Source organism: Podarcis pityusensis (assembly GCF_964106645.2).
Source record: "Podarcis pityusensis genome assembly, chromosome: Z".
NCBI lineage: Eukaryota > Metazoa > Chordata > Lepidosauria > Squamata > Lacertidae > Podarcis > Podarcis pityusensis.
In genome coordinates, this window is record NC_138044.1 from 19,135,395 (window position 1) to 19,154,419 (window position 19,025).

General features: G+C 49.7%; 1 protein-coding gene and 1 long non-coding RNA gene across 8 annotated transcripts; one reads left to right on the plus strand and one right to left on the minus strand.

The window, feature by feature from the left end:
- Positions 1 to 1,481: 1,481 nt before the first annotated feature.
- On the minus strand, positions 1,482 to 16,387 carry CNGA2 (cyclic nucleotide gated channel subunit alpha 2). 7 transcript variants are annotated; one of them, XM_080989808.1, is made up of 8 exons: positions 16,234 to 16,387; positions 13,257 to 13,414; positions 11,991 to 12,089; positions 9,640 to 9,807; positions 8,120 to 8,227; positions 6,990 to 7,096; positions 5,243 to 6,397; positions 1,482 to 1,691 (listed from the first exon to the last, which is right to left on the minus strand). In XM_080989808.1, the coding sequence occupies exons 2-8, from the start codon at positions 13,367 to 13,369 to the stop codon at positions 1,675 to 1,677; spliced, it is 1,767 nt and encodes a 588-aa protein (XP_080845934.1). In that variant the 5' UTR covers positions 13,370 to 13,414; positions 16,234 to 16,387; the 3' UTR covers positions 1,482 to 1,674. The 7 variants fall into 7 exon arrangements, with proteins under 7 accessions (XP_080845934.1, XP_080845933.1, XP_080845929.1 ...); XM_080989807.1 differs by having other exon boundaries at positions 5,204 to 6,397; XM_080989803.1 differs by lacking the exon at positions 1,482 to 1,691 and having other exon boundaries at positions 2,583 to 6,397.
- A 47-nt stretch (positions 16,388 to 16,434) lies between these two features.
- LOC308468065 lies at positions 16,435 to 18,185 on the plus strand. The gene is made up of 2 exons (XR_013981433.1): positions 16,435 to 16,568; positions 17,934 to 18,185. It is a non-coding gene; the product is annotated as an uncharacterized lncRNA (long non-coding RNA).
- The last annotated feature ends 840 nt before the right edge of the window (positions 18,186 to 19,025 follow it).

Sequence of the window (19,025 nt, forward strand, 5' to 3'; positions counted from 1 at the left end):
CAGGGTCCCTCCCAAATCTACAATTCTTTTATTGTAGGCTATGACACCCCCGCCCCCAGTGCAGCAGTCACAGGTAGCAGGGCCTCCCCCTGGAACCTTTCCTACTTCTGGGCCAGCTCAACAAATGGCCCTTTATAGGCTTCTTTCAAGAGCACCGTTGGTGGGGTGGAATTGTGGGCAAGGGCCACAGCTCAGTGTTCAAAGCACCTGCTTTGCATGCCAAAGGTTCCAGGCTCAACCCCTCAGCAGCATTGTCAGGTGACACTGGGAAAGGGCCCCTGTCTGAAATTCTGGAACCCTACATGTACACCCTCACACATTTTTTGGAGTCTCGAACTTGGGTGCTGTTCTTGCTGAAGCCTAGCTGACTGCTGTACTCTTTGGCTCCGGGAAGATCCTTTCCCATGATGGTGAGGCTGATATTCCTTCCTTCTTTCCCTGCAGAGGGAGGCCTCCATCTCATATCTGAGCATCCAGAACTCTTTGATTTGGCTGCAGAGCTTGAAACATGGATTAATTAGAAGGAACCCCAAACCAACCACTAATGGCCTCATTTAAACCCCCAAAACAGCACTTAGAGTTCAGAAGCAGGGAAGCCAAATTGGCAGCAGTAAAGGTTGTTGTGTCAGATGCTATCCACAATCTTCTGTCTGATTTCCCTTGGCTTTGGTGGATTGGAATCAGAATGGCATTACTTTGGAGTAAATGCTAGTGTCAGGGGAGGAGGGAGGGTGGTGCTTGGGGCTAGTGTGTCCAGGAATAAATGGATAATTTGAGCATGTGTTCAAGTTCCTGGCTTGCTTCTCCATGTGACAAATCATGAGTATTTCCTTGCACCTGGATTTCAGCTCGGGCACTTCACTTTTGCAGGATAGATTTATGAGGTTAACGAATAATTTCCCACACTAATGAAAGGCATGCAGATATATGCGGAGACCCAGCAGTGAAGTATATGAGTGGGGCTAGGGCAGCAGGTGTCCTTTTGGAAATAACCTGCCCCAAGGATTTTACCTAGCATTATCTAAAGAAGCCAGTTTCCAACAGTGAAAATACTGCTGGAGTGGGAAAGCTACTCCCTGAAGGAAACAGTTTTTTCATCTAAGAAGACTGCCTGGGAGGCACCTCGAAGGATGCTTTAAGCCTCTTTCTCCTGCTTCAGACCTCAAGGCTTGGGTAAAATTTGCCACTGAGCTCTCAAGCTGCTGCAGTTGGTGCATGGTTTCCCCCAATCTTGCCCTCGTCACAGGATTCTTGAGGCTGAAGCCAGTACCAGGAAGACCCTCAAGGGATGCCAGATGCTCCTTCAGCTTCTCCCAGGGACTGAGCTTCCCCCAAGCAATGCTGAGTCTCGCTACTGGGGTCCTCTACATTAGCACAAATGTCCGTTTATTAGCCACTGAAATGCTAGCCTTAATTTCATTAGGGCATTTGGGAACCTATGAATTCCAAGCACCATAAGAAACCAGGCAGACTGCTTTGAATTCTGTCAAGTAATGGTTTAAAGGTTTAGGATTTTCCCAAGTAGGTTAACAGGGTGGGCTGGGTAGGCTTTTCAAGGAGCAAGCATGCATACGCTGTCATTGTCACCCTCATCATCAGCTCTTCCGTGTTTCCCTGAGATTGTATCTCTGCAGATGAGCCCTGCAGCCGCTGTCCAGAGTGCTGAAACAGCTCTCACTCTTGAGGGTTCTCTGTTATAAAAAACAAACAAACAAAAAATCCTTCAAAACACTGTGTGCACAGATTGCCCTTAAGCAGAATCTGTGGTCTTGCATTCCACCCCACACAAACGCTCTTGTTGTGGTCTCAGAAGCAGCAAAGTGCATCATGGATCCTGGATTTTCACACAGAAAATGAGTCAAATGCCCAGCTTGCCTCAAGCAGAAAGCAGTAATGACAAAGCAAGTGGCAGGCAACCATGTGGTCGTGTGTGCCAGGGGCCCTTTGCAACCCTTATTTCACTCCAAAACTGTCTACACCCACTACCCTTCCCCGAAAGGGGTTCCAGGCACACATGACCTCCAAAACTATCCTCACCCTTCTTGCCATCAATTCTATGTGTATTAACAGGGTATTAATTCTGGGTCATTTGCAGATGACACAAAAATGGGAGGGGTAGCTAATGCCACAGAAGACAGAATCAAGATTCAAGATGACCTTAATAGATTTGAGAAATAGGCCCAAAGTAACACAATGAATTTCAATAGGGTCAAATGTAGGCAGGAATAACCAGCTGCACAAATATAGGAAGGGGGACAACTGGCTTGACAGTAGAGCATGTGAAAAGGATCTAGGGGTCTTAGCAGAGCACAATCTGAACTTGAGCCAACAGTGTGGTGCAGCCATGTGGCCTCAGTAAGGGAACCAGTTGTGGGGGTGTTGAGTTGGACCCCATCAGAATTCTGCACCCAGGGCCACAGTGCCCCTTGCACACACACACCATGCTACACCACTGTGGGACAGGCAGGGTTAGGGGGAAGGAGACAAAGGATCCCACTGGAACAGGACCCTGCCATGAGCAAGAAAGGAGCCACGGTCACACCATCCCTCACTTGAAACATAAGATACAAAATGACAAAATATGAGTTTTAGCAACCATATTTATAACTAATGAGTAACCTCAGCAGGGAAACTCTTTATAAAAAGTATAAACGGGTGTGACATCTTGAAATGAGCCCTCCTTCCCTGGGATAGGTTCAGGAACAGTTGGAGGGCAATGCAATAGGCACTTCAGAAGCCTGAGGGTCTGTGAAATTCATGCTGGCCCACAAGTCATTTGCATGCAGACTCCCTCCCGAAGGAAAATGAAAGCAACAGCACATGGATTGGATGAGCAGACCAGCTCACCAGGCCTTCCGGCACGACAAGGTTTGCTTTCCAGAGAGAAGATTTGCTTCTGGCTCCAGGGGAAAAGCTGGGCCCCTCTGCTCTGGGTTTCCGCTTGAGAGACGCTCCCACATTCAGTGTGTCTCCATTCCAATCAGGCTGAGCCAGGCAGGACTGCAATTCATTCCACTGTACACAGCACCCCCTTGTGGCTCACCATTTGCAGCTGGGAAGCCAGAGGTCTGTGGGATCTGGAAAGGAATGTATTGCTGTTGCTGCAGCTGCTGCCGCCGCCGCCACTGCTATTTAACATTGCTAGACACACACACACACACACACACACACACTGCAAGGAGAGCTGCAGGGCAATTTGTTTGTTAAGTAAATAAGCTCATGGAACATTAGCTTGAGCAGACCCAAAGCCCCAGGGTAAAAGAGTCACAGTCTGCGTAGTCCAACCAGAGCAGCCAGGAAACTGGGGGGAGGGAGCAGGGAGGCACCTATGCAACCCATCTGCTAAACCCACTGGCTGCTCACATCTGAGCTCTTTATTTTAAAGATGTGTAACGTGCCCCACAGGGCGCCTGTCAGTTGTGGCTTCCTTGGCTCAGGTGTGTAGAGTCCACATCAAGTCATGTGCCTGCCGGATGACTTGGAAGCATTGTGGGCTTTTTGGGTGATGGGTCCTGCTCCCATACCCACAGCTCCACCCCAAATTCTTGTGAGCTTCTGTTTCATTCCAGAAATGGATCTGGAGGGATTCATGGTTCCAGGCAGGATCTGAGCAGACCCAGTGAAAACTTGATAGAAACACTTTGGCTAAGCATACTCCTCCTCCACAACTAACCCTGAGGAAAGTGGCCCATTTTCATTTGGTGCATTAAAATGGAAATTGACAAGATGGCTCCAAAACTGAAATCTGAGTTTCGGGCAAGTAAACAGCCTTTGGGTTCATAGTTCCTTGTTCTGTGTAAACTGGCTCAGTCATGAACTGAGGCAAGAAGAGAGGAATGGACAAGGGAGAGGGCTGCAGGGGGTGGGGTGTTTCCCTGAGAATGGCAGAGCTATTGTGCATTAGCCAAGGGATACTGGTGAGTTAAACAAGAAAGAGGGGTAGGGTCTCAACCAAGCCTGTCCTGATGTTCAGCTGGCCATTTCTACCCAGCACACATGGGGCAGCCACTTCAGCTTAATCCTTCATGTGAAATGTGAGGAGATTTTCCTCTCCAGCATTTCTGGGATAGGTTCCAGGTTCGGAATTTGTGTTGGGCTCAATCACTTTCCCTGGACAAGTACAGGGTCCCCCCTACCTGCCTGGGGTGTGTCGAGCCCCCAAGGCAATGCTTGCTAAAGAGAGGCATCAATTGGAGCTCTAAAGTCGATGCAGAAGGAGCTGTGAGTCTTCAAGAACTGAGGGGAAAACTCAGTCAGGAGAGACCTTAAAAGCCTCAAAGAGCAGAAAGGGAATGAGACTGAATGAGACAGCACTGCCCGCTTGAGCAGCCAGGCAGCAGAACCAGGGCTAAAGAGCTTGTGTGGGATGGCAGGATTGCAGGCATACAAGCAATCTTCAACTAACACATTTCCAAAATCTTATAATCCTCACTGAAGCAGGTGGGTTCAGGCCCTAGCAAACACCAACACCCCACACACCCAAGTGCACACATCCCCTTCCTTTGCCCTCTATGCAGACTTAGGGAGCATAGGCAGCTCACAGGGAGAGGTTTTCTCTGAATGTGCTCCACGAACAGGAAGGACCTGGACCAGCTTAGAGATTTTCACAAAAGTGGTTGTCAAAATAAGATTGTAAGCAGGTAATGTGGTCCACTGTAGTGGGTTACTTGATGGGAATGTTCCAAATAAGCACCTGCCAGAGGCAGTGCTATTTGGCCCATTTGGGGGCGAGGGTGAGAGGAGGAACATGCAACTTGAGGAAAGAAATGGAGGGTGTCTGACCTTCTCAAAACAGTTCAAGAGAGACTTAAAAGGACCCTGGTGAAAGTCACCAGGAACATACAGCTGGGAATGGACTAAGGGGAGAGAAAGAGTCAGCTAGGGAGCAGCAGTTTGGTGGAGACAGGGTTACTGCAAGGCAGTCTGGATGGGCATCAGATGCAAGGAAATGCTGCTGCCTCAAATCCAGATGGCAGCGCAGTAGGTTAAGGTTTGGCTTTCCCCTCTTCTGTGGATGGGCTAATGGAACCATCAGAGAAGAAGTCATCCTGCTGGTCTTGCTTCACTTTGGTCTCCAGGGAGGTGACACGCTGCTTGAGCTTCATCTGGGCAGCATCATACTCAGCCAGGAGGCGGGAGAACCGGGCATTCAGCATGTCCAAGCTGGCCTCCAGCCTGCTCAGCTTTTGCCCCACATCCATACCTTCCATGCCCTCTGCTGCAGTTGCTTCATCTAACAGACCTTCTTTGGTGAGGATCTCTCGCCCACGCTCCTCCAGGACTTTCTTGGCATCTGGATACTCTGTCACTGCTTCCATGAGGTCCTCCTTAGACAGGCAGAAGAGGTCGGAATAGCCAATGCTCCGGATATTTGCCGTCCTCCGGTTCCCCATTTTGCTTCCTTTGATGTTGAGGATGCTGATCTCCCCAAAGCAGCAGCCTGCTGTGAGCATAGCATACTGGGTCACGCCATCATCTGCCACTACAGCCAGCTTCCCTTCCTTGATGATGTACATCTCCTTGCCAATGTCCCCCTTCCGGCAAATATAGTCTCCAGGGCTGAATACCTGGGGGCGGAGCTTGAGCACCAGCTCCACCAGAAGCCCAGCCTCACAATCCTGGAAGATCCTCACTTTCTTCAGCGTCTCCAGGTGGACGTTGATGGCTATCTCTGCCCGCAGCTTGTCAGGCAGGTTCTTCAGGACCTCCCACTCCTCCACAGTTTTCTTATTGGTCCAGAGGTAGTCAAACCACTTGATCACCTTGGCCTCCATGTCCTTGCTCACTTTGCGGAACTGCATGTAATGCTTGACTGCATCAATCTTGGCCTGAAACTCTGCCCTGGTGGCGTTCATGTTGGAGATCATGGAGCCCACATTTCCCACAATGGTAGCAAAGATGAGGACACCAATCAGGAAGTCAAAGATGACAAAGAGATACTCTTCATCACGCACAGGCGGAGGGGTCTCCCCGATGGTAGTCAAGGTCAGTGTGGACCAATAGAGGCAGTAGATGTACTCCCTTGTCAAATAACCAAACTCTGGGTCTGAGATGTTGGGATACACCCAGGTGTCCTCTCCAAAGCCAATGGCCTTAGAGATAGCATAGTAAATGCAGGCATTCCAGTGGATGATGACCAAGATGTACATCACCAGGTTGCAGATTCGGAAGATGTTTGGGTAGCTGGTCCGTGTCTCCGTCCGGTCAAAAAACTCAAACATGCGGGAGAAATGCAGCAGCCGGTTGAAGCGCAACTCGGGGCGGTTTAAGCCGACGGCAAAGTAGGCAAAGTCAGTGGGCAAAACAGAGAGGACATCCAGCTTGAACTGCATGGTGGCAATGTACTTATCACGCAGCTTCTTGAGGTCCTTGACGAGTAATCCCTGCTCCAGGAAACCTGCCAGGGAAACACAGTGTGAGGCATTAAAACGCAGCAAAATCTTTGCCTAGTGCTGTCACTGCAGATATGGTGATGTGTTTATTTCCATCCAATCTGTTCATTCCACATGCCTTGGATTTCACCCATCTCCAGCCTCGTAATCCAACTAGAGCCAGGTAGTAGCAGTATTGTGAAGAGCAGGCAGGACTTATAAGCAAAACAGGCCTCCCATCCTTAGAGTGGTGAGCTTGTAGGGTGGGTGGTGATTGTTGAAAAGATGTCCCAGCCCCAGATAGTGGGAGAGCATGAGATTCTGCACTCCTCCCACCCACCCCGCAGCATTCAGATCATTCATCAGCCCAATATGATATCAAGGCAGAGGCTTTTGCCAGACCTGAATATTGATGCCCAGGTGGGTAATTTTAAGAAAATTATTCAGCAGTGAAGGCTGATAAATCTTTCATTGGAGAACTCTATTTTTCAGAACTGCCATTAATAAGATTTGCTTTATTGGGGCCATTTTCTGTCTCACAAGTGCTGGAGGTGGAATCCTTAACCACCATAGTGAGATGAAGGCTGAGCCAGGCTCCTCCCCACACAGCTCCCTCACCTGTGTGAAAGCGGATGACAATGTCTGCAATGTAGATGCTATCTGCAATGTAGTCTAGAACTAGCCACCAGATCCAGTACTTCCTTTGGAGGTCGTTGAAACAGGCCCTGTGGTGAGGAGGGTGAGAGAGAAAATTAGAAGGCAGCAGCCCTCTGATGGCTCGGGCAGCTGATTGGGAAGCAAGGAGGCCAAGCTGCACCACTATCTGGACAGGGGTAGCCTAACTTCAGTTGTCTACGCTCTGGTAACCTCTGGGTTAGATTACTGCAACATGTTATTTGTGGGGCTGCCTCTGAAAACAGTTCAGAAACTTCAGCTAGTGCAGAATTCGGTAGCCAGATTGCTCACTGGGGCAAGATGGTTTGGACATATTGCCCTGTTCCTGGCACAACTGTACTGGCTGCCAATTCATTTCCGGGCCCAATTCAAAATGCCTCACACTGTGTTTCCCTGGCAGGTTTCCTGGAGCAGGGACTACTCATCAAGGACCTCAAGAAGCCCTTCTTCATGTGCCTCCTCCACAAGGTTTCTAGAGGGCAGTAACATGACAGCAGGCCTTTTCGGTGGTGGCACCCCACTTGTGGAATGGTCTCCCCAGGAAAGCTCACGTGGTGCCTTCATGACATATCTTTAAGCACCAGGTAAATATGTTTCTCTATAACGAGGCCTTTGACTTATTAAACATTCTATGACATTTTAAATGTGTTTGGGGGTGTTGTGGGGGGTTGCTCTTGTTTTATTATGTATTCGTGTTCTCATTTTGTATTTTTATGTTGGGAACCATCCTGCGATCTTCCAATGAAGGATGATATGCTAATTTAATAAATGAATAAAATAGAAATAATAAATAATTCAATGTGTTGGAAGTGTCATAAGCGACCTCCCAGAGTTTCAGCAGTGAGTTAACCCTGTAACTACTGAAACTCCAGCAAATTAAGGATTGTTAAATCCATGCTTCCTAGGAAGAGAAGTTCTGGGGGAGAGGATCAGGAGAGAAACAGCAGTGGGGAGAGGAGTCACAAGGACTCACCTCATGCTCTGCAGATTGGTCAGATAGGTACTCTGGGCGGAATCTGCACACCCCCTTCTCTTGTGCCCACCCCCAAAAAACATGGGTTCCAAGGACTCACCGTGCTACCAATGTGCACCAGTTATACAGGACTGGGACTGCAATGACCATAAGCCACCGATAATACCAGTCCCCTGCGGGATTCATCACAAAGACTTTCCATTTCTTCCTGCAGATAGAAGCAAAACATTTCAGTGGCCACAATGAGTCTTCAATGGATCTGGCCTAGAGGGGAGATGGTGGTGGAGAGAGCCTGCAATCTTCAAATCCCTGGTCTAAATTGCAGCTAAGGCATGAATTCACACCATGGGGGCGGTGGGTGTGATTTGGAGTACATGAAACTGAAAGGGTTAAGTGAGCACACACAGACCTCCTTTACCCAGACAGATGACCAGAGGTGGCCACAGCACAGTGACTGAGAAGTAAACACCCCAGGCCCACCCCTTCCTTCCATCCAAATGTCCAATCAGCCTTCCTGTTGCTGAAGCGTCTCATACCTCCTAAGCCGCCCAGCGAGAACATCAGAAGAACCCTGCAGCAGCTGATCAGGCTAAAGAGAGCCCATCTAGTTCAGCATACTGTTCTCACAGTGGCCAACAAGATGCTCCAAAGGAAAGCCCCCCCCCCCCCCGAGCTACCTGCTCTCCACTTCAGGTGTTCTGAGGTCTCCATCCAGTACCTCAGATTGTTACAGAAGTGTCCAACCCCATCTTAGGCCTCATGGGAGAGGGAAAGGGGTGGGCTGGCTCACAGGGCATTGGATGGGAGAAGGCAGGAGGTCCTGGCTGCTAGAATCACTAGAGCAAGCCCAACCTCCCTGTTCCCTGAAAGGCCTTGATGGCATCCCTTGAAGGCTGTCAAAGTATGGCAATTTTTATTTCTAAAGTATAGAATGGGAAGAAAAGGAATGCCCCGTTCCTCTCCTCAGCCTTGTCCACAATGACCAACAACCTCAGCACTTGCACAACAGCCTTACACAATGGCCTGAACACTCTTGCCTGCTCCTGTTTTGCAAAAGCCTCACTAGGCCACAGCAGCCCAGAACCATTGCTGCTCCCTGGTAATTAACACATTCCACTTAACCTCTCAGGGAAGACCCTGTTTGCTCAGTGCCAAAGACCCTGGCTGATTGTGAGCCTCTTTCATTCTCCAGCAGCCTGCCCTTTCCTCTTTGCTCAAATTACCATGGCTAATGGCAAGGTCCAGCCTTACCAATGAGGCCTGCCCCTTATTTATAGTGGAGGAGGAAAAAAGAAAAGGAAGAGAAAAAGGGGAAAGAAGCAGGAGGGGGAAGATGAGGAAGAAGTAGGAGGAGAAGGAGGAAAAGAAAGAAAAAGAGGAGGAGGAGGAGGAGGAGGAGGAGGAGGAGGAGAGGAGGAGAAGGAGGAGGAGGAGGAGGAGGAGGAGGAGGAGGAGGAGGAAGAGGAAGAGGTAGGAAGCGGGAGAAAGAAGAGGAGGAGGAAGATGAAGATGAAGAAGGAGATGCGGGTGAGAAGAAGAGGGAAGGTGGCCTATGATTTCATCTCCTTGTCCATGCAAAGCCTCCCACAGCAGCTCCAGCCAGCCAGGAGGGAGTCTCACTTTGTCTTTCTGTCATGGGTATCAAACCCATCGCCCCTTGCTGCAGCTACTGCCAATGTCTTGACATCTGGTCCTCGAAATCGTTCCAGGAAGGAGTCTGGCCGCCGCTCTTCTTCTTTCAAGCCTTTATTGGCCCAGCCCCGGATAACCATCACCAGGCGGGCTATCCTAGAAAGGGAAGAGAGAAGGGAAAGGGTCAAGCTTTGCAAATGGGGAGGGGGGAGAGAACATCCATAAATTTCCAGTGGAGCAGTGGAATGGAGTCTCCCCTCACATTCACCCTGGGCAGGAGAAGTGTGTGTTTTTTTCCTCTCTCCCTCTGAGCTGCAGTTACACAGCCCCACTCTGCCCATTGCTTCCCCCTGTGCCTAATCTAGGTGCTGAAGCATCTCACTCCTTCCAGGCTGCCAGGAGGGATCAAAAGAAGAGCCCTGTAGCTGGATCAGGACAATGGCCCATCTAGTCCACCATCTTCTTCTCACAGTGGCCACCCAGATGCCCGTTATGGGAAATCTGCAAGCAGGATTCGAACACAAGAGCACTCCCCTCTCCAGTGGTCTCCAGCAACTGGGATTCAGATGCATTTTTGCCTTTAACAGTGCAAGTGGTGTATAGCCATCCTGGCTAGTCACCATTGATAGCCCTCTTCTCCTCCATGAATCTGTCCAATCCACTTTTAGAGCCATCCAAGTCAGTGACCTTCACTGTCATCAGCTTTCCTGGGAATCGGCAAAAGAGGAAGACAAAGTCCTCGGGGCTTGTGAGGGTTACGAAGCCTCCTCTTGCCCATCTTGTTCAATCGACCTGGCCACAGTGATCCATGCGACGGTAATCTCCAGGCTTGACTACTGTAATTCGCTCTACGCGGGGCTGCCCTTGAAGCTGTCCCAGAAACTCCAACGGGTGCAGAATGCTGCAGCGAGGCTCTTCCTGGGGTCTCTGCCATGGGAGCATTTTCACCCAGTGCTTTTCCAGCTGCATTGGCTCCCGGTGGAGTACAGGGTCAGATTTAAGGTGCTGCTTTGGACCTTTAAAGCCCTTCATGGCCTAGGACCCTCATACCTACGAGACCGCCTCTCCAGGTATGCCCCACGGAGAGCCTCAAGGTCCATAAATAGCAACACCCTAGTGGTCCCGGGCCCTAAGGAAGTTAGATTGGCTTCAACCAGAGCCAGGGCCTTTTCAACTCTGGCTCTGGCCTGGTGGAACGCTCTGCCTCATGAGACCAGGGCCCTGCAGGATCTGATTTATTTCCGCAGGGCCTGTAAGACAGAGTTGTAAGACAGGCCTGTAAGACCTGTAAGACAGGCCTGTAAGACCTGGCCTTTGGCTTGGAGCCAATTTGATTCCCTCCCTCCCTTTCTTTTTTCTTTTCCTTCTCCTCCTGAGATGAGGCTACATTTTAATATTTTAATGTTTCAATATTTTAATGTTGTTTTTTAATTTTGTTTTTAAGTTGTAATCATTCAACTTGTTTTTATTGTTGCTTGTAAGCCGCTCTGAGCCAGGCCTTGGCTGGGGAGGGCGGGGTATAAATAAAAAATTATTATTATTATTATTAATCAAGTACTTCTTAGGAGGGGAAACAGCAGAGGGTTCTTCAGCAGCTACAGCTAGTAGTAGGGCCTCCCCTGAAACGCCTGCCGCGTTCTAGGCCATCTCCACAAATGGCCCTTATGGGCTTTCAAGAGCAGCCCCAGCAGGGTGGAATTGTGGGCAAGAGCCATAGCTCAGTAGCCAGAGCACCTGCTTTGCATGCAGAAGGTCCCAGGTTCAACCCCCGGCAGCATCACAAGGTGGGGCTGGGAAAGGACCCCTGCCTGAAACCGTGCATAGGCAGGATTAGATACTGAGTTAGATGGGCTAATGCTCTGCCTGAGTAAATGACAGTCTCTTACGTTCCTAAGTCTTGAAACACCAGCTCAGCTATGGGTAATGAGTCAAAATAATAGAATCATAGAATTGTAGAGTTGGAAGGGATCCCCAAGGGCCACCTAGTTCAACCCCCTGAGTCCACCATCATCTAAGCGAGTCCGTCCCACTGTTGAATGGCTCTTACCCTCAGAAAGTTCTTCATAAAGTTGAGTCGGAATCTCCTTTCTTGTAACATCCCCATCTAGAGCGGAGTAGCTCATGGAGACTACTCCTTGGTTTTGCTTATGGGCACAATTTCAGTGCAACCTCCACACCCATCCAGGCTGCCCCCCCCCCCACTTCCAAAGACTGCTGCTCCACAGAGTGGTGGGCTCCTGTTGCATTTTCCATCTCCACTGCAAAGGCCACCACAAAGCCTGAGGAGGAGACACTTGGCTGTGCTTCATCAACCCCACAAGGAGCCCCATAAGAAGTACCTGGAGAGGCCTCCTGTCTTGTGGGATTTCTCGTCCACATTATCCAAGGCGGCAACACGCTGAAGTTCTGAGGACGTGTCATCATTGGCTGACGGCACTCTATAGAGAGACCAGGTAGGAAGGATGACCCTTGGCTGCCAAGCAGAGGTGGGAATGGAGCGGAACACCCTCCCCTCATAAGGGGGTCTGCTCCTCCCACTGCCACTGCCTCTTCCTCAAGCTCCCTTCCCACATAAAAGCAAGAACTCCACATCAATCCAAGTTGATTGACTTGGGAGTTGTAATGACTCCCATATTGCCTAGCCCTAGAGAAACCCCCCCCCACACACACACGCTAAGGGAGTTGATTCGTGACTGTGCTCAACATAGGCAGGAAAGCAAACTGGAGGATTTTGGGAGCTACAGCCTACCTCCTGCCTTGACCACAAGGTGGAGATTTAATCTGAGATCCTATCCCTGCTGGCTGTATGGAAAACCTAGGGGAGACAAAAATCAGATCTCCTCTCACCTGTCCCAGCCACCCTTATTACAGAGCACGCTGTGCTGAGATGCAAAGAAGTCAAGCATTTGCTTGAGAAATGCGGGGGTGGGATCTGAAAGGGCTGCTTCACAAAAGCCCAGCTGTGGAGGGTCCCAATACATTTTCAGAATCATAGATTGATAGAAATGCAGAGTTGGAAGGCACACTGAGGGTCATCTAGTCCAACCCCCTGCAGTGCAGGAGTCAGACCTCTTGGCTCATAGGGGGATTGAACCCACAACGCAGGCATCATTAGCACCATGCTCTAAAAGTGTGTTTCCTATTGGAACTCAGAGTTGTGAATTCGCCCATGGAGGAAACTTTTCCCGGGGCCTCCACTCTCACCAGGAAGGACCATTTGCTCTCATCCCTGAACTCCTTCCCAAGTGGCCCCAAAAGGCTTCCCCTCCTCCTTTTGGCACAGACTGACCCCTATTCAGTTATGCTAGGCAATAGCCCAGGCCCTTGCAGGGAGGTGGGCAACCAGATACACTTGCCCCAGGCCTTAGAGGGCTAAAACAGCTGGGGGCCCTGCCAAGGGCATGACAGACTTACACAGTCAAGCCATGAACAAGACCCCTGCCCTGGGCCTCAGACAAGCTCTGTATGGGTATGCAGCAACCAATTATTGAAGAGCATGTTTTGGGTGCCTTTCCCTCCTCAACACTGGGTATCCAGTGACAAGCTGGCTCTTGGGCCAGGGACCCCTTGCAGCAGACCTCAAGGCCATCTGCTCTGAGAGTTACCTGCTGTGGTTGCTGAGCTCCTTTCTCTCTGGATCCCCATTGGCAGCAGTTTTCATGGGCTCCTGTGGCTGATGGTTGGCAGGGGAAGCCTTCAGACCGTTCGTTTTCTCCATCTTTCTCCATGCACAGAAGGCAGCAGCGGCAGGAGGGAGAGGAACCTGTGCCAGGAAACACAGAAAAGAACGAATACCCAGGAAAGAATCCCGGGGACAAGACCTCCTCATGTTGCTTTCTTCCAACGAGTTGTGGGGAGGAGATGCTGCCCCAGTGCAAACAGAGACCACCAGGCAGCTCCTCCCTGGCTTAAGGTGGGGCTTGCCAGCTTCTGGCCCAGAGAGCTCACTCATCCCCTCTCACCATCCAAGTACATTTTCCTAGCCCACAAAAGCCCCACTGATTTTGGTGCCAGCTGCTAAATTAAAACAAATAAGATTGTAGACACAGCATGGAAGGGGCCTGAGAGGTTGTAACATCGTTTGGTGAGGGACAGGGGCACTAACCCCCTATTCAGCTGATCTGTACAGGGAAGCACCATGGCACAAGGGTAGAGCATCTGCTTGCTTTGCAAAAGGTCACAGGTACAACCCCGCACAGGGCAGCATTTCCAGGTAGGCCTGGGAATGTCAGCTAGAAAGTATACTACAGATCAGGGAAAATGCCACTAGACTCAAGAGGAGCCCAGCATACTTAGAGAGCCCAGTATATTTAATGAGCACTGTATCAGTTGAGAGAACTGTACATTCCAAGGCAAGTTTTCCCCAACTCCTGAGGAAGTTTTTCAATCACATTGTAGTCACCTTTTTATGTTTTGCTGGTGTTTTCCCATGCTGTTGTAATTTTACCCATTAGTTCACTTGAATTTTATGGGACTTTTATGCTTATGTTTCTTGTTTTGGTATGTTCGGTTTAGAGATTGCTTATAGCCACAGTGACTGTGTAGCCAGGATTTTTGTTTTGGGGGCAGGACCGGGGGGGGGCAGGCAGGACTTTTGTTGCGGGGGGGGGACAGAACCGTTGTGATTGGTCAGGTAGTTAAGTATTTCTAAGTATTCCTGTTTTACTTGATTTAAGGGAGGTCAGCTGCCCCTCCCTGCCTGTCCCTTGGCTACACCCATGGTTGGAGGAATGCCATCACCCACATATGCACCACCAGGCACTGTTCCCTCCAACTCACAGAGGCAAAAGGCCCCCTTTGCTTAGTGTTCCTGCCATGATTTGCTTTCTGGCTCTGCTCAGGAGCTCCTGGGGACCCCATCAGATGGGCGACCTTTCCTTTATCTTGGAAGAGTGAGTTCTCCCAAGCCAGGCACAGGTTCCCTCTGGCACCCGGAAATTTGGCAAATGCCCACCTGCCATCTTTAGTGACCTGTGGCCCCTCAGCTTCTTTCCAATCACTGAGGGCATGAAGATCAGATGTCAGCCACCAGCCTTCAAGGACTGATTAGCTGTCCCAAATCGGCCAATTGCTTGTGGTGGCCAGCCCCCATTTTCAGTTTCTCAACAGAATGACAGAGATGTGATTCATCTGCTTCTCAATTACAATAAAGAGAAATGAAAGCTTCATTTTAAAATGTCAGTTTTTGTCACTGTTTTCAGACTTTGCAAATGTGAGCTAACTGAGTAAATGCATAAATGCTTGAAACTTAAATTTGAATTCTATAGTGTACAAGGGAATTCTGCTTCATGCTCTATTTCTCCACTCTTTAAACTCTCAGGGTCCCCTGCCTTCCACACCCGCTTTCTCTCCCATGTGGTCCCTCCATGTTATTATTCAAGGCTTCTCCCAGAGGCTTTCATCTTTGTCACTGTTGCCAAGGCAACCACATCAGCATAAGCCCTTCCCTAACAACAGGTGTGAGGTGCTCTCCTAGCCATTCTCAATAGATCCACAATAGTAATGAGAGCCCCAGCAGATGGGTGGGGGGCACTGGGGAAGAGTGCTGTTCATTCTAGATTTTACAATGGTTATGAAGAGAGAGATGGAAATGGCAAATATCTGTTGACAAAGGAAACCACTATAACTAGCGGGGGGCGGGGTGCATGGCTTCTGGTAGACTTTTGCATGGCAGCTATTAACTGTTGCTATAGTATACTTAAAGTGCCATACTATTTTTTTTTGCAACTGATTAATCCTCCCTTGTTAACTCTGGTTGTCAATTACTGTGCTTATTTCAGCAAATGTAAACAATCAAATCCCATGGGAGGCTAATGGCAATACATGCACAGTGTATAACATGTGGTTCACTTTGCACCAAAAACTCAAATTGTTACTTGAATGATGGATCTTGGAATCGGGGTGGGATAACACCAGTTATAAGCACATAAGGGTTCACAGTAGCAGTAGCATAAGAGAGGGCAACTGGGCCAGTTGAAGCCCAGCAACCACAGTCACTAAACTCCATTCAGCTCCCTAGCCCACCTCAACATCACAGCTGTCTGGATACCACCCAGACCAGGATACCACCAAACCTTCCCTTCCTCCTTCCCACAGGCCTTTTGGTGCCCTTTTGTCCGATTAATTTCATGGGTGCATTAGGAAATCCCAATTGTTACACCTATATAGATCCCAAGACTTGGGCTCCCAGCATGAGCAAAAGGGTGTTCCAATCTCTTCACTTACCCAAGTCAGTTCATAATGTAACAGACAGTAGGGTTGAGTTGGAGATGGAGAGGGGGACAAATGCAAAGCACCCCAGTTAACACCCCTCAGCTTTCAAAGGGCAGATCTCCGAGCCTCTCACTTCATCTGTCGCTCAGGTTGCACTTCCTGCATGCTTTACCAAAACACTGGTGGGAGGACAAGGTTTGGTGGTGCTGGATGAATCCCAATTGAGCTAGTCCTGCCTTTTGGGGAGGTGGGAGTAGCTCCAGACAACGAGCAGGGAAGCTGAAGCGGGGGAGGAAGAGGGTCACAGAGAGTGTCCCCTGCCCCATACACACACACGTACACGAGATCAGCACTGGTTATGTGACATACTAGAAGTCCTCAGCACCTTCTAGACAGAGGTAGTCCTGTAAAGCAGGGGTTCTCAGCAAGGAGCCAGGAAGGAGGCCCAGCACTTGACAACAGATGGAGGGAGCACAAGGCAATGTGTGTGAGAGAGATATGCCCTCTACACCCTACTAGGATGTCACTCAACACCTGCACTCAGGACATTCCGGGGCAGTTGGAAGAGTCTGTTGCGGAAGCAGGAAGAAGTCAGTTGGAAGCCAAAGAGAGAAGGAAAGAGGCTTGTCAGCTGGAGACTGTCCCCCGGTTAACTACTAACTAACAAAACCTTGCCAGCATTATTGAGCAGACATTATTCACCGGTTGGTTCTTATTTATTTCCACATTCTTGGATCCCCTGTCTTTATGTCTCTTCGCCATGGGTAACGTACAACTGTTTCCTGGCATGTGCAGAAGACGAAAGGCCCCACGGAAACACACACAGGCACACTGACTGCATTTGTTTGTACAGAAACTGTCCAACAGCCAGCTAGGAATGGAATTAATGCCTCTCGCCCACCCCATGACAAGGTGGCTCTAAAAGAGAGCAAGGGCTCAGGTTGCCCTTGCGGGAGGAAACAGGAAGCATCAAGAAAAGCATTACAAAACTCACAGCTACTGCAAAGCACCCCAGTGCAAAGGGCGGGGGGAAACACCAACACCGCACCCCCGTCTAGGGCAGGAAGGGTTTGGCCACCCCCTCTCCCCAAACACACTTTTACTCACTAGTCAGGGGTCCTGCACACGGCTCTGTCTCAGAACCAAACCCAGCATGAGAACAGGGCAAGGCAGCAGGACCGGCAGCTGGTTTCAATGAGCTTTGGTGGCAGTGCAGAGCAACCCCGCTCTCTGGGCCTCAGTTTTCTTTTGCAACCCTTCGGCGTAAGTGGTGAGTGGCACTCTCACTCTGTTCCTTCAGGAGGTTGCTGGGATCATCCAGGAGTCATCCCAAGGGGTTTGGAGGGTCTTCTTCAGCAGGCTGGGATGGCAGAAAATAAGCTGATGCCAACATGGTCTGTGGCATGAAGGAGCAGCTACACACACACACACACATAGAGCTTGCTGGCCATAGCAGCACAGGGGCCTAACCAACTAAACTGCAAGCCAAAGCATACATCTAGGAGCCAGGAGTTTACCTGCACTTCTTGCTGCAGCGCACATGCCTCCAACTCTGAGCAAAGGTGTGCTCCACAAGCCTTTATGCCTAAGGGATGAAAGAGGCTCTTCCTCGCCTATTGCCTCAGCTGGTTAACCCTTCCTCTGACTTCAGTTTAGCAAGGCAGCCAGTCCCAAAGGATCCCTTTCACACTGCTGCCTCCCTACGGAGCTTATTTGATAAGGGCTGGGTAGTTTACTGAACTGGACCTGTGCCCCAAAATATGGACCTATTATTTAGCTAGCAAAAGTGCAGCCCCTCTTCTTTCAGAATGGGAGCATGAGCCAGGAATGCAGGAACGTGCTGAAGGATTGAAGGCAGGCACTGGGGGTCCCGCAAATCATCTGTTTTGCAGTGGCAGTTTCCAAAATCCTTTGACAGCTAATGTCGTCAGGTTACGTTTACGACTGTCATTTGACTAAATAAATCTTAGGAGGGATTCCCTTGTCTGAGTTTCTGTTTGATTAATTGATCAGTTAGTCAACCCTGAAGCCAAAAGCATTCACTTGTTTTTTTTTCTTTTTCTTTCTAGATGATGGGTCTCTGTGTGTGGCAGAAGGCATCACCTGGTAAGAAACATCCTCTCTGGGGGACACATGCCCCTCTTAAGAATCATAGAGTTGGAAGAGATCATGAGGAGCATCTAGTCCAACCCCCTGCAATGAAGCAATCTTTTGTCCCATTTTGGGCTTGAACCCATGAACCAGGGATTAATATTCTCATGCTCTACCAAGCTATCCCTTGCATAAAATTATCACTGCAAACCATCTGTAATTGTTGCAAATAGGCATGTGTTTGTCCATATATATGTGTGTGTATACGGTAAATACACACATGCATACCATATTTGTATCTCCCTTTTCCTCAAAGGAGCTCAAGGTGGAGCATGTGGCTTCCCACTCCCTATTTTATCTTCATGACAACCCTGTGAGGTAGGTTAGGCTAAGGGATTGTGCTTCACAGATATTGCTCCTTTCTTGGACACAGGTGCCCCTGAAGGCAGCCCAGTTGCTTCCAGGGGAAGGAAGACCACAGCCCACTGTGATACAGTGGTACCTCTAGATACGAACGGGATCCATTCCGGAGCCCTGTTCGCATCTAGAGGTAAACGTAACTAGTGACGGCACGTCTGCGCATGCAAGCATCGCTTTTCGCCACTTCTGCACATCTGCGTGACGTCATTTTGAGCATCTGCGCATGCGCAAGCGGCGAAACCCGGACGTAACGTACTCCGTTACTTCTGGGTTGCCAAGGAGTGCAACTCGAACGCGCTCAACTCGAAGCGTATTCAACCCGAGGTATGACTGTATTCGCTTTACTCTGGTGGTCTGGAACTGAACCTGCAGTTATGTGGTAGACTCAGAGCCCAGTGCTAAGTCTGCTGGAGGAAGACCCCTACCCCCACCTCCATCTTCTTCCTCTCCCCAGGGCTTGCTGTTTGCTGCAAAGGAGATCCTCAATCTGCTTCCGGGGGGAGGGGGCACTTTGTATGTGCGGCAGATGGCAGAGGAATCCTAAGCTGGAGCAGCAGTAGCTGCCCTCTGGTTGCCACTCCTTTGAAGCATGCCTCTGGCCTCCTGGTGCTCTTCTGTTGCAAAACACACTTCCGAACACACAACAACCC